This window comes from Neospora caninum, chromosome VIIa (assembly GCF_000208865.1).
Source record: "Neospora caninum Liverpool complete genome, chromosome VIIa".
Taxonomy (NCBI): domain Eukaryota; phylum Apicomplexa; class Conoidasida; order Eucoccidiorida; family Sarcocystidae; genus Neospora; species Neospora caninum.
Window position 1 is genome coordinate 2078982 of NC_018393.1, and position 26564 is coordinate 2105545.

Below are 26564 nucleotides of genomic sequence, written 5' to 3' on the forward strand. Positions count from 1 at the left end.
CTCGGACGGAAGATAGGCCCTCAGCATCCCTACAGCGTCGTGTCACTAGCCGTTTCGGCCGATACCATGAAGAGCGACTACGGAATCTGACTTCTGTTGCTTTCTACGCGATTGTAAGATGCTGCAATTGCGGTACTTGCACCAAGCCTATGTAGTTTACGTTCAAGTATAGGCACAGAAGGCTGCATCAGTGTGATGGCTCTAACGACGACTCATCAAAAAGTGGCTGAAAAATCGGTGCCAGTTAACATCGTCCGCGTGGCTAGGTAAATACGCATATGTACGGCCCGTATCCGTTTATCTCCTGTATTCGTGTTTGCGATGCGGGCCGCGTTTGAAGATGCACCTACGAGTAGTGTGGCATGAGCTTGTGGCACTAGCCTCACATTAAAATGGGGTGGTGTCGTCGGACACGACAGAGCTGCTGGCGGCCTGGAAGCATCCTCTCTTCTGGGTTGCTTGAAAGCAGACTATGTATTTTTTTAGGAGTTGGATATTCGTTGCCTCAAAGTCCATGCACGGCACCCGCTATTTGTGTCCACGGTTTCTTGTCTTCTCAAAACACTTTCCTTTGATAACACCGTTGGTTTTCATCTCCGTCGTTCCTCAGAAACGTTGTGCGTCCCGTGTTTCGCGTGTGATTGCCACATATTTCTACCCAAAGACAGTTTGGCGGGCTCGCCCGCAGAAAAAGGTGGAGTTTCTGAGCTTAATGTTTGCTTGCAGCGGCCTGCAGTGCCGGGAGCCCTTACAGCCTCCAACCATCGTTTTGAGGGTTCTCAAGTCAAAGCCACACGTTCAGTCGCGTCGATTCCCTGTTCAGGAAGAGCGACGTGAGTCGTGCTCCTCTGTTGCCTATGATACTCGACTGACCCAGTAAGCTGCTACTGCTTTCGTGGCGCCTGAAGTCGACAACGATGAGCGTCGCTTATTTTTGTTTCAGCCTTCAAACCGTCCAACAGTCGCGATTTGGACCATGACTTTGGAATACACAGGCGAGACAAGTTCTAGAATGGTGTTTAAACAGACATTGTCAAAAATCACTACATATTTCACCCTCACACAAGAGTGGAGATACGCCTGCAGAACCGCGGGTTGAGAATTCGTGAACGGAACGCTCGCCTTATACCTTTGCAAGCCGTCAACATATCGAACACTCGACCATCCTGACAGAGTTACACACGAAGCTGCCTGACGGATTTTATGCGAAACAAAATGTGAATTTGGCTGTGGAATGAGCCGTCGCGCCATACCAACTCAAAGTGAGTTTGGGTCAAGCGCTACCGCACCCTCAATTCTCCATCTCTTCTCCGAGACACCGAATGGCGGGCTCGTCGAGACAAGAGAAACCTCGGAGAATCTGAAGGCGGAAAAAAAGAGAGAGGGGAGGTCGAGGAGGGATATACACTGCGTAAGCGTTGTCAGTGGTGCAAAGAGAATGAAATCTACATTCCCTGGGCGGCGTGGTTATTCGCGCTCGAGTCCATCCGAGACCATTGCAGCCTTCTGAAAAGGCGAATTTGATGCTGCCGCCAGTCGTCTGTCAGGCGCCCCAGGCGATTGAGCGACAGGTGCAGAGGCTTGCCGCGTTTCAAGAGAGGGTCCTCTTCGCCTGTAGAGCAGAGAACAGACACCACGGACGCGAACATACAAGGAGAGCCGGGAGAGACACAGCGGCAATGACGTGCACGGAACGTCACACGAGAGGCAAAAACGGCCGCCGAGACGAGGGGGAGAACGCGAGAGGAAGGGGGAGCAGAACGAAAGAGACGCACGAGAGAAGGGAGAGAAAAGGATGAGTTGAACGGCCGGAGGGGGGGGGGGGAATCCACTATCGATGTGCCACAAGGGAGAGGACTCAGAGATTAGAGGCAAATGACCGTGCGCGCAAGTCTTAATCTGCAGCTTTCATACGAGATGGGGCACAGAATGTACGCATACCTTGGCCCATTCAAAAGAAACGTGACGTCGTGTGCCGAGCCTCGCTGTTCGGCAGAGCCGAGACAACGAAAAACAACGCCACAGGGATGGACCACCACAGACAAAAGGACATTAGCCACGAGCGGACACAACGGCAGCCACCATATTGTACGCTCCTGCGTTGATGATACGAAGGGAAAAGACCCGCTCTGTGTCCAAAACTCACCATATGCATCAAGGTGCAAACATCCCCACTTGGCGTCGCGGTCGACCGCTGTGTCAACAGCAGCTGCGTAGACGGCCGATGCAGAAAGGTGGAGATACAGCGCAAGTCCCATGCCGCAGGTGGCGGCGTGCTGAAGACAACCGAAACACGACACAGCACGACGATCGTGGAATAAACGGACTCATATATATATATATATATATATATATATATAATGTACAAAAGTATGTCGAGACTACGAACCAATACGACTGAATGTCTAGAACCGGCTAGATCTAAATTCTCCGCATGCATTCCTATCTGTATCCACGTAGAAATATGATTATGTATATATATATATATATATATATCCTGGATGGACAGAGCGGAGGGCAGAGGCGATTTCGTGAGATCGAGACACAGAGAACTGGTGGAGGAGCCTCGCTTTCTTCTTACTCTTCGGAGATTTAGGACAAGGTTGGGGACTTGTGTGCCCTCGTGGACGGGGACTCTGGCGTCGCAGCAGTCGAGGGCGCACAGGAAGGCGCCGCAAGTCACGCAGACTGCGCATGCGGGGGTGACGTGGAGGCCCACAGAAGGCGTGTACGCTCTGTGAAGGAAAAAGGCCAGAGATAAAGTGAGCAAATAAACCCGCAGTGACTGGGGAGATGAAGCGAGACTAAAAAGCGAATAAAAAAACAATGAAGGGGGAGATGAAGCGAGAAAAAGCAAGGGCGTCGACCTTCCGCTTTAAGCAGGAGCGCAAAGGAACAAAACTCATGAACGCCAGGTCCACGGGAACCACCACGTGAGCACACGGTCGTCCGCGTCCTGAACTCTGGACGAGCGCGTGAGCGTGGCCACAGGGATCGAGGAAAAAAACCTCACGATGCGGCGGACCTGCTGTCCTTACCCAAGTTGCAGGAAGTGGTTGTAGAATTGCTGATACAGTTTCGGAAGAATCGTCGGATGCGGCAGGAACTGAGCCACGCAGACGGCCGTGAATCGCTCTTCATCGCTTCGACCGCCGGCAACTGTGGAGAAGAGAAGCGTGCATTTCATTTTGCTGGCCGCGAGTAAGCTGGCGAGGTCGTGGGGGAGAAGGCGGCGGGTTAGCGGACTGAAGTAGAGCATGTGGGCGTTGAGGAACTCGACGCTCTCGAGCCTTTCCTTGATCTCTCGATCTCGCCGCGAGCATCTCCCGCGGGGGGCGAAAAGCGCCCCAGAGTCGCCCGAATCTCGGACGATAAGCGACGGGTGCCGCGAGGAAGCCGAAACGCCGAAGAATGGCGACGGCGGAGACGAGAGAGGCGAGCGAGAAGAGGAGGAGACACGCAGCAGCGAAGACGAGGGCAGGGGGACCTGGCCACCGGCTTTCTCCGAGAGCACGAGGCGCATTGCCGATTGAAAGAGCCGAACAAGAGTTTCATGGCCGGAACGCGAAGACACGACAATCGGCATGAGCGTAGTCAGGGAGGTTGAGCATGGAGGCAGGGAAGCAAGACAGCAGAGGAACTGAAAACCCCAAACAAGAACAGTGAAAACAGGGGGAATTGTCAGGAGCTCTCAAAATCCGCCGGAGGGTGTTCGACGCATGCGCCACAGGCTGGTCGCTCCGCCGCCGGACCTCGTCCACGTCTCATGTCGTGTCTGGGCCTCTCTGTCACGGGTCTCCTCCCTTAAACTCTCTCGTCGAGAGAAACCTCTCGAGCTTGAGAGAGATTTCAGCTTCTCTATTTGCAGAACACCCGTGCATTCCGACCCAACACACGGCCGCTCGAGTGACTCATGTGTCGACCTGCGGGCCTCCCAACTCTGTCGATACAACCATAAATATACCTATGTAACTAGGGTCATGCAGGAATTTATCCGTAGATGAACGAACGCGGAGTCAGTTGTGGATAGGTGGATGGGCGCCCGCAAAAAAAGAGTCGGTCGGTGCCCTCCGTTACTGACGGGGCGGCCTCCAATGTCCAGACCGAGCTGTCGGTCTGCGTGTGTGTGTGTGTGTGTGTGTGCCTCACCTGAGACTCGCGAAGGAGCAGGCGCAACGCATGGGCCTCTGTGACTGCCCGTGGCCATGCTGTCGGCGACGGAAGCCTCAGAGCTGCCGCAATCTAAACAGGAAAAGAATCCACAAAGGCAAAAACTCCAATCACTGGAGGAGAGAACCCCTATTCACAAAAATACACGTTTTTGCGAGTATCTTCATATTGAATAGAAAACGAGATCACATTCATGGTTCAGCAAAAAAACGAAACACTAGCTGTTTCGATGCGTACGTCTATCCACGAGGCAGCAATGCGTTCCTATATATATATATATATATAGATCAATATCTTCAACATATATATATATATATATATATATATGAATGTAATTTCTCTTTATTTTTGAAGATTTGGGACGACAGGACGAAGTCAGGGCACGTAACGTCCTACCACGTGGTGGTCGCGCGTTCCTTCGTCTGCTCGCTTTCTTTCGACGCTTGCAGTCTCTCCGCCTCCCCAGATGTCGTCGTCCTCTCCGAACAGGAAGAGACGAATCGACTTGGGCAGCGGCAAGGCTTCCAGGAGAATTCCGCATTCCTCGGAGGGATCGTAGAGGTCGACAGACGGCGAGACGAGGTCCGAGAGAGAGGACGGTGCGAACGGAGAGACACGGGGCGACGCCGACGGAAAGCTCGCCGAGGACGCAGGAAGCTGAGGGGTGCGAAGAACCGCCGCGTCGCTGGGGCTCGAGGGCCCGAGCATTTCATACGCCGTCTTAATCTCCTCAAAGGGCAACGGCCTGCGAACAACGCCGCACGGGCCGTGCAAAAAACGTGGAGAACACACAAAAGAAACGACGGCCACCCAAAAGAAACACACACAGTGTAAACCAGGCACATGCTCCACGCGGTGTCTAGATAGAAAAAACCATCGATAGATATCGATAGATACGTGCACACCGGCGTGTCCGCTTTGAGAGGTGTAAGGCCAGGGAGCAGGGGCGAATTGCGTCGCAATATTCAGAACGTAAAAAGGGGCACGTATGCCTGCACTGGCGCACATGCACAGAAGTGCAAGCGGCGTGGTGCGCCGTTCGCTGGGTGCAATTTGTTTGGAAGAGGAGAGACTCACTGAGACGGGCAGACGACCTTTGCGAGAAGGTGGACTTTTCGGAGCCAGGGAACGAGGCCTGCCTCGACGATTCGACAGATGACGTTCTTTCGGTCTTGGTCGGGAAACCCGCTTTCTGCCGGCTCTTGCGTCGCCTGCATGCCCTCGTCGACCTCTCCGTCGACGTGGCCTGGAGAGCTCTGTTCTCCAACCTCAGCGCCACGCTCCCGTCTGTTACATTCTCTCTCGCCGTCTCCCAGGTCGCTGGCTGCGCCCACGGAGCGCGTTCCCTCAAGCAGCCCAAAGGGCGGAGTCACGCGGTCGACAGACGAAGGCTTCAAGCCGCCAAGAGTCGCCCGCGAGAGCGCCTTCAGCGGCAGCCGACCTGGCAGCGACGGGACGCACGACTTCAGCTCCTCCGCCCTGTCCGTCCGAGCAGTGTAGACACTCAACAGGTAGTCTTTCGTCAGAAGTTCCTCTTTTTCTCCCGTTCTCTCCTGCGACAGAGAGGCCCCAGGAGACGCCGAGAGAGCCGCGTCTTCGCGGGGAAGTGGCGAGTTTCCTCGGCCTTCGGAGGCGGCCTGTCCTGCCTCGCCCGCGCGTCTTTCATCGGTTCCGTTTTCATCAAAACGCACGCGCCACGCCGCGACGCCGAGCTGCTCTTTCCGCGGCGGGTAGGGGAGACGCCGGCCCAGCAAGCGAAGATCCTCCAGCCAGACGCTTGCCGAGAGACCTGAGAAAAATGGGAGAAGAAAGTCACGCGAGACGCGGGTTCGAGACTGCAGACGGAGGGGCCAGGAGTCTGCGGCAGAGCCGAGACCAGTCGACAGAGAGAGAACGGAAAGAGGATGCGAGGAAGGAGACGGGCAGCAACGAAGAGACACGGTACCACGCGACGAGAACGGGACACACGCACGGGGGTGGCAAACACCGGCACGTGAGGACGAAGGTAAGGCAGCAGAGCCAAGGTCGCCAAAGAAGGCGCCAAGGAGAGGTCAAGACGACTGTCCCGGAGAAGCCCAGAGAGCGAAGATCCCAACACACGGGAGAAACGCTGCAGACGCCGGCGTGCCCTTCCGGAATGGGGCTCTTGATTTGTCGTCGCATTGGTCTTACCGTCTGCCTGTCGGGTTTCTTCCAGAACTGCCGAGTCGCCTTCCCACTCGAGGCACTCTCCTTCGACCTCCTGCGACCAGCGCGTAACGAAGGACTGTGAGGCGAGGACGTCTTTGCGAGCGTCGACGTGGGGGCGTTGCTTCTCTGTCCCCAGTTTTTCTCTTCTCTCGCGCCTCGTCGCCCCTTCCTCTCCCTGCTCCGTCGTACCTTCCCCCCGAGCGTGCGTGAGAAAGCTCGTTGGCGCTCGAGGCTTCTCGGCGGCTTCTTCTGGCTGAGACGAGGCAGCTAGAGGACGCGCGGTTGGCGCTAGGGCCTCGTTGCTCGCGTTGTCGCATGAGGTGCCCTCCCTGCCCGCGTCTTCCCCGTCTGCGCGCATCACCTCATCTCGGCCCTCCGCGGTCGGGAGGCCCCCAGTTTCAATTCTTCTCTCGCTCTCCTCCTCGGCCGCCCCCGGCCCACTCCCTGCGCCGTCTTCCTCGCAGTTGCGCTTGCGCCTTCGTCTGCCTAACTCATCGGCGCCGTCGCCTGCGTCGTCCTCCTCTGCCTTTCGACTTGCGCTCCGTCGCTTGCCGCTCTTCTCCATCCGTCCCTCGCTCCTTCGCTCCGCGGACTCAGTCCCTGCCGAGCTCGAGGCGAAGCCGCCAGCAGAAACCCCCCAAGCGCCAGGCGCTGGAGCATCCTCGTCGACTCGGCCGTGGTGTGCATGCAGTGCTTCCTCTAGGCTCCTCGAGGTCGACGCGACAGACGCAGGGACGTTTCGTCGGCCACGATGAGGCGCAGGGGCAGCGGAGTGGGGAGAGGAGGTCGCTGCCATGCGCCCTTCCCGGTGCTGCGTCGCCCGCAGGTGCAAGACGCGCCAGATTTCTTGCCACGCCGTAGCGCTCCCGTCCTTCGCGGCGGCATCAGGAGCCTCTCGAGGGCCGGTACCGTCCTCGACGGAGGCTGAGGGAAACGGCAGGCGGTCCCACCATTGCCACAGGATCGCAATCACCTCCGAGAGAAAAAAAAGCTGGACATACAGCTCAAGAACCTCCAAGAACGCCCGCTGGGGACTCGGTGTCTGCCGCGCTCGCCTCCCGGGCTGCTGCGCAGTTCCGTTCTGCCCTGGGCTCCGAGCCACGTGGCCGGAAAGGCCACCGCCCATCGACGTCGACAACGGCTGGCAGGTCTCGGGCCTTGAACCCGAGGACAGCGCAGACTGTGATCCAGAAACGACGCGCTCACGCACATCCGTCGGAGTCTCCTGCGCTTCTCGCACCCGGTGAACCCCCTGCGTAAGGCCTTCCCGTGGCGGTGGCGCATCGCGGGAATCGCCCTGTTCACTCGGCTCTTTCGCCTCGTTCGCTTCTGCCGCCCCGTCTCCGGACTGCTGCTCGTCTCTGCCTAACGCGGCAGCGATTTCCTCTTCAATTTCTCGGAGCGCGGTGTTCAGAGACAGCCACCCGCGCCCCTCGCGGCCGCCTGGCCTCTCAGTCTCGCTTGCCAGGTCGCTCACTCGCGCCCGCGCTTGCTCGCGGGTGCCCCACGCGCCCCCTCCTTGGGCTCCGCGGCCCAGGCGACGTGCGGTCGCGGCCAGCCGCGGTCGCCTTGCCCGTCGCTCGTCTCCATCTGCCGCCTCTTCCTGCTGTTCGCTCTCTCGCGCTTCCTCTCCCACTTCCGGCTGATCTCCCGCCTCGGCCTCGTCCCGCTCTCTGTCGCCTTTGCCGGTCGGTTCGGGCCTCCTGGGCGCCGAGCCGCTTCTCCCGCGCCCCCGTGCGGCGTCAGCGTCGCCATCCCCGAGAGGCGCACTTCGGCTGGACGGGCCAGTCTCCGCCGAGGGCTCCGAGCCCAGGAGAAGGAACTCGGCGGCGCGCGCGCCTCTCTCCGCAGCGTCGATCGCCGCGCGCAGGTGGCGACCGGCCCCGCCAGCCTTCTCGTCTGCTTTTGCGCGGAGTGCCAGTGCGTGGAAAGCTAGAAACAGGCGAGAAAGCAAGTGGAAGCGCGTGCTCGGATGCAACAGTGACAGCGAGAGAACGAGGTCGACGTACGAACACGCGTCAGAAGGGAGGAGCCCGCCGAAAGACACCCACTTCTTCGTAGCCGGTCGGAGCAAGCTCGAAGAACTAGACGAGGAAGACGCGGACAAAGGAGATATCTGCGGTGGGCCGGCGGGCGCGTTTAAGACCTCGGTGGGGTTTCCAAGCTTTCGAACTGTACCGGACGCGTAGGTGGGGACAGGAGAGGTGGCTGTCGCCGAAGGAGAGAGAGGCTCTGCGAGTGGAGAGGGAAAGAGGGGACAGTGGAAGAGGGCCATGAGTTCGAGGTCATGGACATAGAGGTCGAAGGCTGTGACGCCGGTGTCGCCTACAGCGACGTGCTGGAACTCATCGGCAAGGTGGAGGTACACCGCATAACAGCCGTGGAGAACCTCGGCCCGACCGGTCGACAAGCCCTGGTCCCCACTGGGTTGACTGCGGAGCGCCATCTCGGTGTGTTCGACGGAGTCGCTGATCAGCTTGGACACGACCGCGAGGGGATGAACGACGAAATCGTTCCGTGGCCACGCGCCCCCATACACGGGCGGCTGGGCAGTGCATGCGGCGTGCCCAAACAAGCCCCCAACGTCTTGAGGGGTCCAGAGGAGACACCCCCCCTCACCGTTGCCTTCCCTTTCGTCGTTGCCTTCGCGACTCGAAAGCCCACTCAACCTCTCCTCGTTTCGAGCCAACCGCGTGCCCGATTCCTTGGTTCCTGTCGTTGCCACCCCTCCTGACTGTCTCGGCGAATCCTGAAGCGACGCAGACACGACCGAGGAGTGCGGCAGCAGCGCGGAAGAGCCGAGTCTGCATGGCTCACGCTCCGCGCCAGCCTGGAGGTGAAGGCGGTCTCGCCGATCGCCTTCGACTGACAACGCTTGCTCACTCGTGAGGGCAGCGCCATCGCTGGGAGCGGCGCGGCTTCTCTCACTGGAACCCCCACTGGTCCCCAGAAGAGCCGAAGTCGAGGAAGAGAGATGTGCAAGGCCACCGGATTCGGGCCCTAGATTCGCGTCTTCGGAATCATCTCCCTGCCTCACTGCGTTTTCGTTTCTGTCGTCTCCGCGCCCTTGGTCGGGGCCTGGCCCTGCACGGCCTACGCTGCATCTGGGTGCGGCACCTTGGAGCCCTGTCGGGATCCCGCCCCACGCGGGGACAGCAAGGGGGAGACAGCGCGGCAGGGGGCCAAGCGAGGGCGCTCTCGCACAGTCGGCGCCGAACAAGGCTTCCGACAAGCGAGCTGCCCCAGAGAGCGCCGCAGTGGAGTCGCACGCGCCGGTGTCCGACCCGAACGGGCTGGAGAAGGAGAAGAAACCTGCGAAGCGCCTCGCGCCCGCGGCGCCTGAAAAGGTCGCCCCTGCGGGCCCGACAGTCCCCGAAGAGGTCCGGAGGCTCGTGGAGGACGGCGACCAGAGAATTGGCGCGGGAAGATGCAGCGGCGAAATGCGCAGAGAAGCTCTGCACAAATGAAGAAGGTCACTGGCCGCCGCTGTGTGGAGAAGGAGGGACTGGAGCCGCAAAGGCGCCCCAGACACGGAAGGCAGACCCACCACGGAACACGAAGCAGGCCAAAGAAGTGGCAAGAGACGTTCCCGGTCTGACCGCAGCTTCTCGCACCGGCGGACGAATCTGGCTAGCGTGCGCTTCCAGGAGACTGGGCTCAGGCAAGGAGACTTCTTTGTGTCTTCGCTGTCGGAGAAGGGCCCGGGGCTGTCCTCGTGGTCTTCCGCTTCTCCGTTAAAGAACGGCGCCGGGCCGCCAGCGACTGCACGCGCCGCAGGCGTCGAGACAGGGCCCTTCGCGTCGGCGGCCTTCGCGGACGGGGAGCTCCAGGACGCAGTTGTCCTCCCCCCGTATCCTTGTCCCCCCTGTCCCTCGCGCAACGCGAGGCCGCCGGGCCCTGTGCTGTCTCTGGGCCCGCTCGGTGAGGCGCCGGCGTCCCCGTCTGCAGCGAGGCTCCGCTGCGCCCTCTGCTCTCGCGCTTTTTTGAGCACGTGGTCCGTCAAGAGCCTTTGCAGCTCGAGGCGAGCGACGGCCGGAGGCGGCGCGTCAACCAGCAGAAGATTGCAGGGCTGATGGCAATAGGGGCAAGGCAGGAGAAGCTCAGAGAGATACATGTGGTGCTGTTGCGATTTCTGGTACCGTCGGTAGCAACTCAGGTGCATGCGGTGGCCGCAGCTGCGGATCTGAAAGCCATGGAAAGCGCCCTGGGGTGAGAGTAGGTTCGGGACGAGGTCGTAGCTGTACGAGGCCGGCGACGCGACATCCTCGAGGATTGCGGGGACCGCAGACGCCTCGAAGAAGCTGTTCTTTGCTCCTCGAAGGCCTTCTCGTCTCTGCACCATCGACAAGCAAGAGAAACGGGTGTCATCGTCTCCCGAATCCTCCCGGCCTGCACGAGAGCGACTGCCGAACTCCGCGGTCGCAGCGGCCCCTGCCACGACCGCGCTACCGTCGTGCGCTCGAGATCTTCCCGACCCTCGGGTCAGCGGCCCCGAGAGTGCGGCGGCGCCCGAAGCGCTGTCCGAGCCACTTCGACCGCGTGGGGCTCCACCGGCGGCCGCGCCCCCGCCAGGCCCCTCCCGCGAGGGGCCGCCGGCCCCTGGAGCCCGACTCGCTGTTGCACGGCTGACGTCTGCGGCTCCCGCCCCCGCGCTCGTGGAGGCCGAGCTCATAAGGGCCCACGGCGGTTGGAGGAGACAGGGCGGCACCGAGGGTCGGGCCGAACTTCCGACAGAAGTGAGTTGGACGTGGCAGAGTAGCCCAAGCGGGTCAGCGCCGGGCGAATGGAATGGGGAACAGCAGCGCGAGGCGGCGCTGAAGATCCGTTCGTAATCTTCCGGGAAAGACGAGGAAGACGAAGAGAGAAAGGTGAGGAGTGTCTCTTCTTCGAGGCGACAGGAGACACAACGCGGAACGTCCGAGTCTGCGAGAAACTTCGCCTCGTCGAAGTCGCGCTGGTTACCGGACTGGAACGTCGCCTGCTTTTGCCGGAAGGACGCTAAGACTTGCTCCTGGCGACGACGGACTGCCTGGATAGAGAACAGAGCCGCGACAACAGAAAAGGGACGGCCACATAAGGCGTCCACACACACCGAGGAAGAGACGACATTTCCGAACCACCAATATGGGAACAAAAGTAGACACTCGAAGGGGAGATACACGACACGGTCTGTCCGGGCCTGTGCAGCGACGGCCATTCGCATCGACTGGAGCCTCCTCCACATTTAAGGATCCAAAAAAGAGAACTGAGGGAGACGAATACACGGGCCAATCTCGGCATTTCCGAGGTAGCCTTTGTTGACTAATCAAAAACATCAAAAATCAAGTGGAGACACGTTTGTCTAGTTGCTGGCGGCACGAGAAACATTCCGGAAAGGGTAAACGTAATCCCACAAAAACACGAGTCGGAATCCCCGGAAGGCCTCCCGGACTGAAACATCCGGTAGCAACGCCATGCAAGCACGAGCTCCCGTAAAAACATAGGGGCAACCCCCAAAGAGGCAAACCCGCTCGCTGCCGGGATTTCCCCGGTTGTTCTGACCTCTTTCCATTCCTCCCCGCGTTTCGCGTCTTCGCCGCTGTCTTCTGTCCGCTTTCGCGCCTCGTCTCCGCCCCTCACCGACGCCTCCGCGTCCGTGGCTCCAGGCCCACCGGCGCGCTTCGGGGACGCGCCGTCACCTTCCCGCAGACTCTCTTCCGGCTCGACTGTCTCTCCTTCGCCCTCGTCCCGCCCTCGCGCGCCCGCCAGCTCACCCCCGCCCTCGCTCGCCAGGCCCCGCTCACCGGCGGCCGCGTCTCCGGCGCGGGCAGTGTCTTCGCCAGGGCCAAGGGACGGCGAGAGGGGCCCGCCGGCGACCGGCCCGCACTCGGGGCTTGGGGTCCCAGCCGCGGCAGCAGCAGCGCGTCTCCACTGGCGGATTTGGCGCTCGACACGCGCGTCCAGACGCCCGGCGGCCTGGAGGACCCAGTCCAGCTGCTGCCAGTGTGCCTCGAATCGGGGCGACTGTCGCATCGCAAAGAGAATCTTCAGCATGGAGAAGCGGACGAGGAACGGGAACTCGGACGGGGCGCGCTTCCGGCATTGGAGAAGCCGCAGGAGCGCGGCGCAGATTTCTTTCGAGTCGGGCTGGGCGCGGCCGCCTTTGCGGTCGGATGCGCCGGGCGGGCTGCGCAAGCGCGCGAGGTCGCTCCGCGCCGTGCGCCCAAACACAATCGACAACGCATTTGCGGGCCTGTCCTCGCCTCCCCCCTCTTCCCCGTGAGCTGCGCCGCTGAGCAGACGCCGCGCCACCAGGTGGAGACTCGCGAGGTTCCGCTCCGCGCTCTGGGCCCCCCCCGCGACGGCCCGCAGCAGCAGGAGCTGCCAGCCTCTTGCGCCCCGTGGCGCGTCTGTGCAGGCTTGGCTCAGCGCGTCTTCGCCGCCCTCGCGCCGCGCCGGCTCGTCCGCAGTCGACCCCGAAGCAGACACGGCGTCAGGGCCCGAGGGGCAACCATCCCCAGACTCGCCCTCGGAGCGCCTCTCCGCGAGGGTCTCAGGCCCAGATGCGGCAGAAGACGAAGAAGATGAAGACAAAGAAGAAGATGAAGAAGAAGACAAAGGAGAAGAAGAAGGGAAAGCATGTTCAAGATCGGTTACCCCGGCATCGTGGAGAATGCTGACGAGCTGCTGACGAAGGGAGTCGGTGAAGACGCCAAGACGGTCAAGACTGTCGGGCTGCGCGGCAGATGCCGAGCCGGGAGAGCTCGAGTCCGCAGGAAGGGGAAAGCGGAACAATTCAGCGAAAGACTGGATCCGGTTGCCATCGGGGGAGCGTGGCTCAACACGCATCATCGAGGCGGCTTCGGCGGCCTCCATGGCAGCAGCTTCAGTCCCTGGTGTCTCCTCCCAGGAAGAAGAGGAGTCGGAGGAGTCCGCTGGGGCGGCGAGAATAAGAAACTCGGTCCGCTGCTCGTCGTCTGCATGCGACTCAGGGGCGTCTTCCCCTTCCATGGCCTGCTCAATCACGCCTTCGCTCTGTCCGTCTCTCGCTGCTTCTCGCTCGCCTCTCGTGTCTCCTGTCTCTCCACTTGAGTCACCGCCGGCAGACGCCCCCGGGGCTGGCACTGCCGCCCCGATCCCCGGCTTCCGCCAAGGTTCTGCCTCCATTTTCCGGACCAGGCGCCGCGCCACGTCGGCCGCGGCGCCCGGAAGGAGACACAAAGATCCGATACGCGTCCGCGAGAAGAGTGAAGACGTCTTGGGCGCCGAAGATTGGGAAGCCGAAGACTCGCATGGCGGGGAAGGTGGAGAGGAGCGTTCGTCTGCCCCTTGCAGATCGCTTTCTTCTTTTCGCAGACGACGAAGAGCGAGAAGAAGAGGATCCACAAAGACATCTCTGGGAGCATGTGCGTCTTCCCGATCGTAAACTGCAGATCAAATCGAGGCACAGACACAAGAAAAGCGTGCGATGAGAGCAGAGCCCCCCCCCTGGTCTTCCGCCGCCGATCCGGGGCCCCACGTCGCGGCCTTGGACGCACTTCAGGTGTCTCTGCCCGCAGAAAGAGACAGATGCATGCGTTTCCGGCTCCGCTGGCTGCTTCGCCCCTTTCCGCGGCTGTCGCGCAGCCCTTCTGCGTTTTCGCCCCCGACTTTTCTGTCCCTTCTCGCGACATAGTCCTGCTCCCAAGACCAGGACGGCCGCCCGACGGCTGTTCCGGCCACCTGAGGGCTCGCGTCTTCAATCCTTTTTTCCGCGTTACACCCACACACAAATGCGTGTGTGCACATCCTAGGACTCGCTTCGCGCCTCGGTTTCTCCACTTACGAATCTCGCCGTTTTCCGAAACGATCAAGTCGGCTTCTGCGCCTTCCTCGCCGCCGCAGCCTCGCACCGAAGTCGCCTCCTGGCCGTCCAGGCCTTCACCCCCTTCCGCCTCGAGCACAAACGCGTCCTGAGCAAGCAGGTCCAGCATTCCTTCGACACTGCTCTCGTTCGTCCCCCACGCCGAGGCCAGCCGTCGCCGCCTTCGCCTCCACCCCTTTTGCCTCTGGCGCGCCTCTCTCGCTTCCGGTCTGCAGCGCGCCTGCCGCGAGTCGCCTCGCACCACAGACCGCCGCACAGAGGTAGAGGACGAGCGGGAGTGACGGACGCTCTTCGAATCGCCGAGCGCTGTCTCCGGTGTGGAGAAACCCTGCGACTGCGAAGAACAGTGGGCACAGGATGAAGCCGTCGAAAGTCTCACGGATCGCAAGAGGGACTCTGAGAAATCGGACGGCGGGGACGCCGCAGTCGCAGTCTGAGAAGAAGACGCCGGTTCCTCAGCTTCCTGGGGGGGGAGCGACGAAAGGGGAGGTGGGCCTGCATCCACTGGTTCTCCGCCTGCCAACGAAGCAGGGGAGAGTGGGCGATTTCGACCTGCTCTCGAAGCGTCCCGTGAGTCGCCTCCAGCCCGTACCCCGAAGTCGAGCCCGTCGTCTCGGCAGTTAAACTCGCCGGGCTCGTCCTCGCGGTCTTCCATTTCCACGTCTTCCGGCCCTTCTCGCCTCGAGGCGGAGCGACGACCAGCACTGCCGCCCCACTCGATGTAGGTCATCATGTCCTCTTCCTCTTCGCCGCTGGCCTCACTGCTCCCTTCGTTGTCGGGGAAGAAGACCCCCCGACTAGCGCTCCAGAACAGAGTCCCTCTCGCGCGTGGGGCTCCTCGCTCTTCCGTCCCTCCGTTCCGACGGCCTCCCTGCCTGCCTCTGCCGCCTGAGACGGCAACTGCGCCGCCCCCGTAGCCTTCGCTGGCTCGGTGTCCCCGTCTCTCGCGGCCGTTCCCGTCGCCCCGGCCCAGACTCTGGTCGATCCAGAAGCGGCCCTGGCCGGCTCGGCGGTCGTCGAGCCATTCGTCGTCGGAGTCCAGATTCACACTCTCTTCTTCATCTGCGGACGACCGCGGGTCTTGGTGGTCACGGTGCGGCGACGCTCTTCTCTCTCCAGGTTCTCTTCGCCGGCCGTCGCCTCTCCCAGAGATCCTCTCCTCCAGCAGCCCTTCTTCCTCAGTTTCCCTCCCGTCGCTCGACGACTCTCCGGAAGACGTTGGCGACGCGCCCTCGACCGCGCAAAATTCGCCTCGGCCTCCTCGCCTCCCGAGGCTCTCGGTTGCTGCTGCCGTCTCCGCTTCCTCGCCTGCCTTCCCGCTCGCGTCGCCGTTCGGAGCCGATCCCCTGTGTCTCCGCGTCCCCAGACGGCGCGAGAACCATCGGGCCTCGTGTCGGCCGGAAACGTCCAGAAACACGTGCCGCAACTGAAAGGTCCGCACCAGCGAATCTCCCAAATTCGTCCCCATCCACCGCGCCATGCCGAGAAGGTCCACGTCCTCCCGAAGCTCAATCACGGTACCTTCGGCCTTCTCTTCTTCCTTCTTTGCTTCGCTTTCGTCTGCCGTCTCGTCGTCGGTCTCATGTGAGGCGGAAGACCTTAACTGCGCAGCCTCGTTGGCGACACCCGTCGATCGCCCTTCTCCTTCTTCTCCCTCGTCTCTCTCCGCCTCGCGATTCTCTCTTTGCTTGCGGTTGCGTCGTCTCTGGTGGAGGACGCGCCGCATCAAGTCGTCGGCTCTCTGGCGGGCAAGCAGTCGCTGCCGCGCCTCCGCCGACTCCCGCTCCTTCCACACGATGTCGAGACTCATGAGCCGCAACAGCAGAGAGAGAAGAAGATGAATGAAACGGTGGTCCGTCGACTGAGCAAGAAGCACCTGGAGCGTCAGCAACCAGACGGCGCTTCGTACTGCCGGACTCAAACAAAACGTGAAAAAGCCAGACCGATACGCCTTCGGAATCGAGGAACAGAGAGAAGCCGAAGAAGAGAGAGAACAGTCGGTTGAGGGGTGCGGCAGCCACTGGTTGAGGATTTCCGGGTGTGATTTGATTTGCTCGAGAAACGCTTCTTCGATGTGCTGGTGATCGGCCCAGGAGAAATAGGGAAAGTATGGATCGTAGAATGCCCAGCTCGCGGAGTGGATGTGGAACTGTCCCGGAGTCATGCCTTCGGCTCCTCGATATGTGGAAATCTGGAAGGCCCACAACGGAGAACAATCGGATGACATCCTAGCAACTCGCTCGTTTTCGTAAGACGTCAGCGCATTAAGCGGAAAGGCAAAAACAGAGAGAACCAGCAGGGCGAAAACGCGAAGTGGAGGACAAAAACCGTGCAAAAGACAGGAGAGGAAGAAAACAGGAGCAGGAGGAAACTTCAGCACCGGGACAAGACTCTCGGAAGGCCACGGCGAGGACGGAAAAGGGAGGCGGTGCTCAGCCACGCAGAGGCGGCAGAAATGCGCACTAGTCTCGGTTGCCTTTTTCTCTTTTGCCAACGAAGCATTTGCGTCTTCACAGAACTGGGCATACCCATCCGCGCATACTATGAAGAACAGAGAGTGTCTCTCTCGCCTCACCTTCTTGAGGACACGATCGACGAGGTCTGTGAACTGAGGCTGCTGCTTGTAGGGTCGTGTGACGACATCCTGGAGACTGGAGTGCGTCTGCGGGCCCCGCATCAGGTGGTGTCTGAGGAGGTATGTCATCATGTCCTCTTCGGAGCAAAAGAGGCTGTTTGTCGGGTACAGAAACTGGAGAAGAAGGACCATGAACGCGTGGGTTTGCGGCAGCAGGTGTTCGTTGCTTCGGCCTCCACAGACGACCTCGTTTACTATGGATTCGCGACGCCGAGACAGCCCCGCTGGCTGACCGGTCTCTCGCCCTCCTCGGCCCGGCGCGGTGTACGGCGCGGGCCCTTGCGAGGCCAGGGAAGCCACGAGTCGGACGTCAGCAGCCTTCTCGTCCTCCGAGGCGTACACGCCGTCCCCCGCTTCGCCAGGGACCCTGGGAGATGTCAGGCCGCGCGGAGAAGAGGTGAGCGCTTCTGCCGACCACTCTTCTGTCGTCCGCGGCGACGCAGAGCCCGAGGAGGTCGGCAGGGACAGGAGGGACGGGCATGGAGACGAAAGGGCGAGGTCGAAGGGCACGTCGCATTTCGCCAGCAGGTGGAGGAGGAACAGCGGCGGGGGTATTGAACAGCAGCCGAGACGCGCAGCGGTCAAATCGAGGTCAATCAACACTGACTGGTAAAACGCGCGACGGTAGCACTGCGCCTCACTCACCACCGCCAAGCTGGAACATGACAACAGAACCGAGGGAACCCCGAGAGCTCAAACGCAGAAACGAGACGCTTGGCAGCGGAGCAGATGCTGAGGCCGAGTGAGGGCTGTCCAAACCAAGAGAGGGCGCTACTTGCACGAGCACCTTCTGAGCCAACCCCAGACTCGACACATCCTGTAAAGATATACTTATATAAATATATATACGTGCATGTTTTTCTTTACATAGACGCAGACAGAGACAGGATTCAACGCAGACAGAGAACAAAAAGAGCGATACACACGTACCAATAGAGATAGATCGATACGGATAGATTTCGGGACACGGAGACTCGATACGTCTATCTACATGTACAGATCGCCACGTGGGTTTCGTTGTCTCGAATATGGCGACGTCGCTCGGTCTGAGTTCTGAGTCAGCGCCCGCGCAGCCCGGGGTGCTTCGAGACGCTGCCAAGGATCATCCTTCTGTGACGTACCCGTTTCGAACCCACATACTGCAGGTGGTCACTTGGTGGAAGAAGACGAGTGTCCGAAAATGGTGTTCCAGCGCCTCGATTCTGTCTTCCATCGTGACACCAAGAAGCTCCAGAAGCTCCTCGAGTGTCTCGACAGGACACGCTCTGTGCACCATCAGGGCCTTGAGCAACTGCGCCAGAAGCCGGCTAAGCGGGATGTGAAACGAGGTCGGGTGGCGGCTCACAAAGTGGTCCAGACTGCGATGCTCCGGATACACTGCGCAAACCCAACAAGCCCCGAAGGGTGCACGTATACACGCAGAAACTCACGAGAAAAAAGAGGCCCTTCGTGGTGGCAAGAGCCGCCGAAGACGCCCACGAGTGAGCCGCATGAATCCCACACAATCAAAAAGTTCTCTGGGTGTCCCAAGACCTCACCTCGCGCATATAAATGCATATCTACGTAGAGCCCATTACATATACATATTCATACACAAGCACATGTGTATTTCTCTGCATACGAGACCCAATGTATATGAACAAATACATAAAAATACTGACACCGATCTGGGTTATATCTCTATGTAGAAGCAGCCAAAAGGGAAGAGGCCGACCCCTTCTGGTTTCCCTCATGGTGTCCGTTATCGGTGGACCCGGTTCTCGGTTCTTCCCTCTTGTCAGTCTGTGGTTTTATCGGCTCTCTTTTGTTCCGTTCGTCCTCTCACCGCTTGACTCCACGTCGTCACGTTCGTCTCCAGTCGCGCCGCTCTGGCCGCCTCCGTCGCCTTCTCGCTTCTGTCTCTTATCCGAAGCGCACGCGTTCGCCTCTCCCCCTATCTCCGCTGCGTCTGCTCGCCTCGCTACTCGTGCTTCTCCCTCTGTCTCTCTCTGTGTCTCCCTCTGTATCTCTCTCTGTGTCTCCCTCTGTATCTCTCTCTCTGTCTCTGCCTGGCTCGGTCTGTCCCGCGTTCCCTCTGCGCGCGTTCGCTGTTTCGTGCGCTCCCGCGCGAGCAAGGGCGCGACGCCGCCGTCGCTCGCAAATACCCAGCTGATCCCTTCCTCGACGCACTCGCGTCGCCGCGTGGCTCCAATCCACGCCTGGAGTCTCTGCCGGGTCTTCTGGAAGATCAGGACGGCGACAGGCCACGGGCACGCCTCGAGGATCTCGTGCAGCGCGAGGGCGTTCTGGCCCAGCTCGATGGCGAGACAGAGCGCGTGGGACCACCGATGGGAATCCTCGTACTCGACGTGCGTGGTGGTACGCCGTCGATGCAAATTCACGTTCTGACTCAGACAGTAGAGCGGCAGGAAACCGTCGTCCCAGAGGGCCGCTACATTCGACGGATGCTCTGACAGGTCTGAAAGCAAACAGAGAGAGAGTGAGAGGAAACGGGTGACTGAAACACGAAATGGCGAGAGGGAGAGAGAGACGAGGAGAAGGAGAGAGAGACGAGGAGAAGGAGAGAGAGACGAGAAGGAGAGAGAGACGAGAAGGAGAGAGAGACGAGGAGAAGGAAAGAGAGACGAGGAGAAGGAGAGAGAGACGAGGAGAGGCAGAGAGAGACGAGGAGAGGCAGAGAGAGACGCGAATAGGGAGAGAGAGACGAGGAGAGGGAGGGAGAGAAACACGCGGAGAGGGAGGGAGAGAAACACGTGGAGAGGGAGGGAGAGAAACACGCGGAGAGGGAGGGAGAGAAACACGCGGAGAGGGAGAGAGAGAGAGATGCGGAGAGGGAGGGAGAGAGAGACGCGGGAGAGGGAGGGAGAGAGACACGGGAGAGGGAGGGAGAGAGAGACGCGGGAGAGGGAGGGAGAGAGACACGGGAGAGGGAGGGATAGAGACACGGGAGAGGGAGGGAGAGAGATACGGGAGAGGGAGGGATAGAGACACGGGAGAGGGAGGGATAGGGACACGGGAGAGGGAGGGAGAGAAACACGCGGAGAGGGAGGGAGAGAGAGATGCGGAGAGGGAGGGAGAGAGGGACGCAGACAGGGACAGGACCGAGACCAGGCGAACACGCTGCGCAAAGAACGAGTCGGGAAGTGAGCACCCCTGCTTCCGTGGCTCATGCAGACGCATCTCTGCGTGTGCAGCTGTCTCTGCGTAGGTTTGTGGAAACGAAGCAGGGGCAACACTCCGACTGTCGACATGGCATTCAGTGCCCCACGTGGATCAAAAAGGGCGTGTTACACACACAAAGACACATGCGGCGTACTGTCACAACACCAGTTTTCCAAATCTGGCTATGCTCCTAGGGTCCTCTGCACATATATACTTTGATACATATAGGAGGAGAGAATACATATTTATACTCGTATAGCCCCGCATATTTCCACCGATGTGTGGCTCGTGGGCGCTGCTGAGATGTGTGGAGATCCACGGAACTGTGTCGACAGAAGCGTGCGTTTGGACTGCGCCGTCGCTCTCTTGCGGTGGCTTCGCGCCTTTTTTTCCGATTCACTTACACTGGACGAGGAGATCTTTCTCGGCGACGAGGTAGCGCACGTCGTTGAGGGAGTTGGTGTACCCTCTGCGATGCAGGAGACTATTTTTGATGTCGATGTACGGCGGAGAAGGATACCCTCCCCAAGTGCACCGCCGGCGCCGCCAAAACAAGCTGAGACGGTCGCGCCCTCGCGGAGGCAGTTGCGGCACGGCTTGACCGAGGACGAGGCGGCAGGAGGAGAAGAGTAGCGGGAGGAGCAGTCCCGAGTAGAGGAGTCGCGTCAAGAGAGAGCGAATGGAGAGCACCTGGACAGTGACGCGCTCGAGTGCACTGTCGCTCTTGAGGACTAGGCTGAAGCCACAGCACGCAGACGAGCAGGAGGGGAGACATGGGGTGCCGAACGTGTGCAGATGCGCGGCACAGGAGCCTGGTATCTCGGCGGCGCAGGAGAGAAGAACGGCGAAAAGGTGCAAACGAGAAAAACGGCAAAGGCGAAAAAATCAACGGCCACAAGAACAACCAAAGGGAGGCGAGACTCGCGAGCTGTGCTGAGGCATGGGCACGAGGTTGGCATGCTCGGGAGCCCGGCGATGTTTATTGTGACTATGCGGAGCGCAACTTGCGAGGGGCGAAGGCGAGTGTCCCTAAACTTACTCTCTGTACTTCTGGATGAAGACGAACGCGAACTGCTCCTTGAACCACTCGTCGAACATGAGGGCCAGCCAGAGGGTGGTGAGCGAGGCATGCACAGCCTTCTCCGTCTTTGTTTCTTCTGACTCCGCTTCTTCGCGGTCCGAACTCCGGCGGTCCTCATCTTCGATCAAACGCCCGGAAATGTCGCTCGCTACCTTCAGCAAAACAGACGCCACACAGGCGCCAATCCCATAGTGTCGGTAGGCACTCGACACGGAGGCAGAGGAAGAAGAAGACGACGAAGTGGAAGATCGTCTGCCGCTCTTGTCGCTGGGAAGTTCGTTTTTTCCTTCGAGTGTTTCGTTCTTCTCATGTTTTTTCCTTTCTCTCGGTGGCTCGCCGTTTCCTGCGTTGACCCCTGGTTCGCGGTCTGCTCCGTTTCCCTCACGCCTCCGGATTTCCGCGTCTCTCCCCTGGTCTCTTGGCCCCAGCGTGTGGGTGTCTCCATTCTCCGGCCGCCGCGCGGACTCGCCACCCCACATGGCGAATCTGAGGGCGTCGTCAAACGACTTCACGTTGACGCCGCCGGCCTTCTTCCGCTCTTCGATCTCTCGCAGTTCGCGGTCCGTCGCGAGGCGCATGCGTCGCTCAGCCTCCTCGCCCAGGAGCCCCCGCCCCCCCGCTTTCTCGGCCTGCTCCGCCTTCGCCTGCGCCTCCGCGGCTCGGGCGGCGCCCTCGGTCGCCCGCCGCGCGAACTCTTCTTCTTCGGACACCGACGCGCCTCCACGAGAAAGCGCTAGCGCCCGGTTGAGGAGGAGCGCCTGCCAGCCGTCGTAACGGGCGTAGTTCGGCGGGAGGAAGAGCCGCTCTGCGCCGGGTGTCTCCGCATTGGCGAACCCGCGGCTGTCGTCCGGCGTCCCGCGGACTGCCTCGAGCATCGCCTGGCCGATGCATCTCCGGATGCCTTCGTGCTGCTCCGAGAGCTGGAGCAGCGTCGCGCACAGTTCCTGCGTGGCGATCCAGTTCTTGTCCAGCGCATGCATGGCCAGGCGGCGAACGAGCACGCGAAGCAGCAGGACGAGGGCGAACTTGCAGGGCGTGGGCAAGGCAACAGACGGGTCAACGTCGCGGTGACTCCCCGGATGGTGGCGACAGAACCCGGAGGGCGCCCAGGCGGAGGCGTCGCCGCAGTCGCAGCAGCCACCGCAACTCGAGCGGTAAATGAAGTAGCTATGGCCCAGGTGGTTTCCCTCCTGGAAGCAAAACACGCAAATGCAGCTGCTCTGGCTCCCGCCGCATGTCAAACACCGGTACGCGACGTGCTCGCCGTCCCAAACCTGGCCGCACCGCGACCGCGCAAGGGGCAGCGAAGACAGCCGAGACAAAAATGCCGCCGCCACCTCCGTCACGCACGCAGACGGAGGAGCCTCCAGAGCCGAAAACGGAACAAAGGGACCAGACGAGGGGGGCGCGGGGCGCGATGTGCAGGGACTGTCAGGACGCGCGGCGGGCGCAGGCGACGCTGGAGACGCCGGAGCCGCCGCGTCTGGCTCAGCCGAAGGCAGCAGTTCCCGAAGGGGTGCAATGCACGGCAAGAGCCTCTGGTGAGCTTCGGTGTCTCCGAGAGTCGCAAAGAAAGTTGAGAAGAGGGACAGCAGAAGCTCGGGGTCTTCGAGCTGCTCCACAATCACTGAGGCGGCGAGGAGGATAGTGGCCGGCGCCGCAGTCTCCAGGAGAGAGTCCAGGAGACGGTCGAGGTGGACGAGAGAGCCCGCGTAGGTATCGAGAGCCTCTCTGAGGGTCGGGAGGGACGCGCGGGAGACCTGCGGAGACCAAGGCATCGGGAGATTCCGTGAAGAGCCTTCGCTCCGTCCGGCGCGCTCTTCGAAAAAGGCCCCGTCGAGCGCTTCCAGGTGTCGTGCACACACGTTGAGCAGATGCACGAGTTGGGCCTCAGAAGCAAAAACGCGCATCTCGTCTGCAAACGTCGGAAGAGGAGGGTACGAAGGTAGATACACTCCCGAAGACGCGGGAGACTCCGGCAGTAAATCTTGACTCGTATGCGCGACATCTCCCGAGGCAGAAGAAGCACAGGAAGCAGAAGCAGACGAGGCAGCAGGGATAGGTCGAGGAGACTCGGCGAGGGGAGGCGAGGGAGCCATCGATTCCGACGGGAAGTCAAAACAGTCGGCGACGGCGTCCTCGCCGCCAAGACCCCACGCCACGTGAGTTCCCTCGCTCTCTGCTGCGCGAAAGAGGAAAGGTAAAGCGGACGAAGGAAGCGAAGAAGACGCGGAAGAAGAAGAGGCTGAAGATGGTGGAAAAGAGGACGACGAAGAAGAGGACGAAGACGCAGCGAGAGCCGGTGCTTGAGATGGCGGGAGTGACAGGGATCCGCGGGCGTCTTTAGCTCTTCCCCAAAGTCGCGATCCGCGTTCTTCTGTTGGTGCGAAATCGCGAGTTAAAGAGGGAGGAGCCACAGGAAAGGAAAATCGTCTGAGGCTGCTGTCGGTGTCTCCATCGGCCTCGCCTTCTGCAGTTTCGGCTCTTGCTTCTCTCCCCTCGCTGCCGGAAGGCAATGCCGTCTCGCGAAAGCTGTCGCCGTCGGGGGGTTCTTCAGGCTCCGCCACTCGGCCGTTCCAGAGGTCGAGGCCTCGCAAATCTCCAAGGCCTCGGGCAGGCACAGACGCAGATGAGGAAGGATGGGGCTCATCTCTAGCGACTAGAGCGGACCGAGCGAAAGGCAGAGTGGCACCGGAAAGTGGATTCGGCCCAGCTCCGGGTTCGCCGCCAAGGCCACCTCCGCTGTTGTCTCCGAAATGGGCAAGCTCCCCACAAGAGCGTGAAGCGACCGGAAACACAGCGACATCAAGAACACTGTCGGTCCGTGACGATGGAGCGATGGCGGAATCTGGGACAACAGATGATGGGTTTTCTGTTTCACTCACTTCACCTCCATCTTCGCGGGGTCTATTGGCACCTCCCTCTTCAGGTGTCGCTTGGGATGCGTCTCTCGCAGGACGATCTCGCCGGTCGTGATTCGACGCATCCGTTGAGGTATGCTCTTCAGAACTGGGAGACGGTGGTGCCTCGACAGGCGGCAGACGGGAAGACGAGTCCATTGTCGTTGCGCTGCTTTCTACGAAGCGAAAAGCTGGAGGAAGAGACGGAAAGCATCGTCGATGCAAGGCAGGGTTGGGGAATGCGCCGGAAGTCGCATGCAACGCTTCGGTTTCCCACGCTCCAAGCGGCGAAATCTAAGTCGCGAAGCCTATGAACGACCGCAGGTCCGAACACACATATGCCGAGTCACGTCGATACGTGCGTGTGACTATACGTATGTGCGCATGCTTACATCTGAGTGTATATGCGTGTGTGTGGGCACCACTTGTGCAAAGAGCTGCATTTGGGAGAAACTGCGCAATGAGAGGCTAAGATAACCCACAGCCGTAGCGCACGAGGCAAAGAACAGCGACGGGATCTCCGCGGGGCATGGATTAATAAGCCCAAACAGAGAGAGGGAGTGCAACAGAAAGGAGCAGAGAAAAGGACACCGAAGTGGGATGGAGCACGGCTCAGCAGCCTGTGTGCGCGACGTGCGACGGTTGCGGAAGGCGAGAAAGGGGCGCACAGCAGGGGCGAGGAGTGAGGATAACACGGTGTCTGGTGGAAACCAGGCAGAAGGTCGGACTCATACACCTGTATCATCAAGTGGATAGAAGAACGATTGGTCGTCGCGGGAGAATGAACCCTCGCGAGTTGAAAGCCGCTGGCGCAGGAAGACATTTCTTACAGGCGGAAACCCATCATTCGTCATAACCGGACGCGTGTGCGCTTTGCATGCCACTGCGAATATGTCGAACGCCAAAAGCGAAAAACGGATTGATGAGCGGCAAATAGCAAGAGCGGCAAGAGACCGGAAGAATTGTTTCACAGCAAAAAGTACGGGAAATCGGTAGCTGAGCGCGCTGTTCGCCGGAAGAGGAACAAAGGAGACAATATGCCGAAGTGCAGAGAGGCTCAATCGACGGAATCTGACGAACGAGACATGGCATTTCCTAAAAATAGTGGATGGCACGCTCCTGGCATGTGTTCACCAGCCTTCACATCCGAGTCAGAAAGAATGGTTCAGCTTTTTTGAAAGCGAGGGAGGCTCTGGCATCGAGAGAAATATTTGAGCAGCGATTTCCAGATATATAGAGGCCGGGATTCAGGTCACAAAGCATAATGCAAGACGAAACGCACCGGAATTTTTTCGTTCACGCCGAAAAAAGGCAACGCTCAAGTCGGACGGCGAAACGCCTCCTCTCATAAAATAAAATCGAAACGGCCGCACATCTATTGTGACGGTGCTGGTTCCCCTCGGCTGACCGAACATGACAATCGGGCGGTGCCACTAAACCAGAGCGCGCAGAACGAGCTCAACGAATGTGAGAGAGAAAATGGCGGCAGTCTTGGACGCAAAGACAACCTCTCCCAGTACGATCTCTACCAAGCAAGCGAGCTCTGTGGTCACTGTGGTGGGCTGCATGCGTGCCATGCGAGAAAAAAGGAAACTCTCTCTTGTAGGTAGTCGTCGCACACCGCTAGGGTCACTCCAGCAACAAGACGAAATGACATGGACGGGAAACCCGCAACTGTACAGACGACATGAATCCTGGATGTGACCAATCCAGAAGAGTAGGCGCTCGCTTCCTAGTCAATATTGCAACCTGCGGAGCGCCAAATGGAGCGGACTCGTTCTCAGCTGCCACTTCTCGACGGCAAACCTGGTAAGGGGCAGCCGTTTGGCTGTCTGCGTCACCTGGTATGAGCAGTACTGAGAGTAACATGGAAATGAACTAAACAGCATTATGAGGAAAGCCCACCAGAGTGTTCTCTAGATCTCATGTTTCGTTGTCCGGAGGGAGATCTTGTTCAGTGCGTACTAATCACGGTTATGGTAGAGCGTGCATGCCACTAGCTGAACAAGCGTATCGAGTGCCACTCGAACGACTGCCCAGTCAGGTTCCATGGAGTGGGACAGAGGTCCAGTCTCACGAAGACGACGACGAAACTCTGGCAAGGTATCCACCACAATCTGCTTCATGTTTCTCGCTTTCCGCCTTTGCCATGCCATCGCCTCCCCTGTGCACAAGACATCGGAGAAACAACAGAGGCCTTGAGCAATCCGCAACCACGGACCCCCACCAGAGTTGGCAGGCACATCGCACGCCGGTTCCAAGCCTAATTCACCAGCTTATTCATCTTCCACGTTTCTCGCATTTTCGCTTGAATGTACGGGTAACTACGCGGAGGTGCATGCCGTCTTGTCTGACCAGGCATCCAGTGTTGCTTTCTGCCCTTCCGTAGCAAGTAGTCGTACGCCGCTCGGATGCTCCAGCAGCCCCTTTCCAACACAACCGTTCCAGTGTCTGGTTATATATTCTTCAGGCTGGAAGATTGAGTTGTGGTCCTGATTCCCTAACAAAAAGGTCCATGATGGGCTTTGGGGATGTGGCTGATAGTTAGGATTTCGCGTCTTTGCGCAGTTGCAGTCACCACAG

General features: G+C 59.9%; 1 protein-coding gene across 1 annotated transcript; it reads right to left on the reverse strand.

Annotated features, from left to right (window-relative positions):
* Window positions 1-1445: 1445 nt before the first annotated feature.
* NCLIV_021630 (Large protein with a UBR1-like ring finger related treble clef, related) lies at window positions 1446-24140 on the reverse strand (the record flags this gene model as incomplete). Its single annotated transcript, XM_003882358.1, has 15 exons — window positions 1446-1612; window positions 2147-2276; window positions 2582-2735; window positions 3039-3640; window positions 4150-4242; window positions 4567-4915; window positions 5248-5959; window positions 6343-11389; window positions 11902-13766; window positions 14165-16394; window positions 16779-17493; window positions 17960-18215; window positions 18664-19296; window positions 20405-20736; window positions 21040-24140. 15 exons carry the CDS (start codon window positions 24138-24140, stop codon window positions 1446-1448), a joined length of 16386 nt encoding a protein of 5461 aa, XP_003882407.1.
* Between the last annotated feature and the right edge of the window lie 2424 nt (window positions 24141-26564).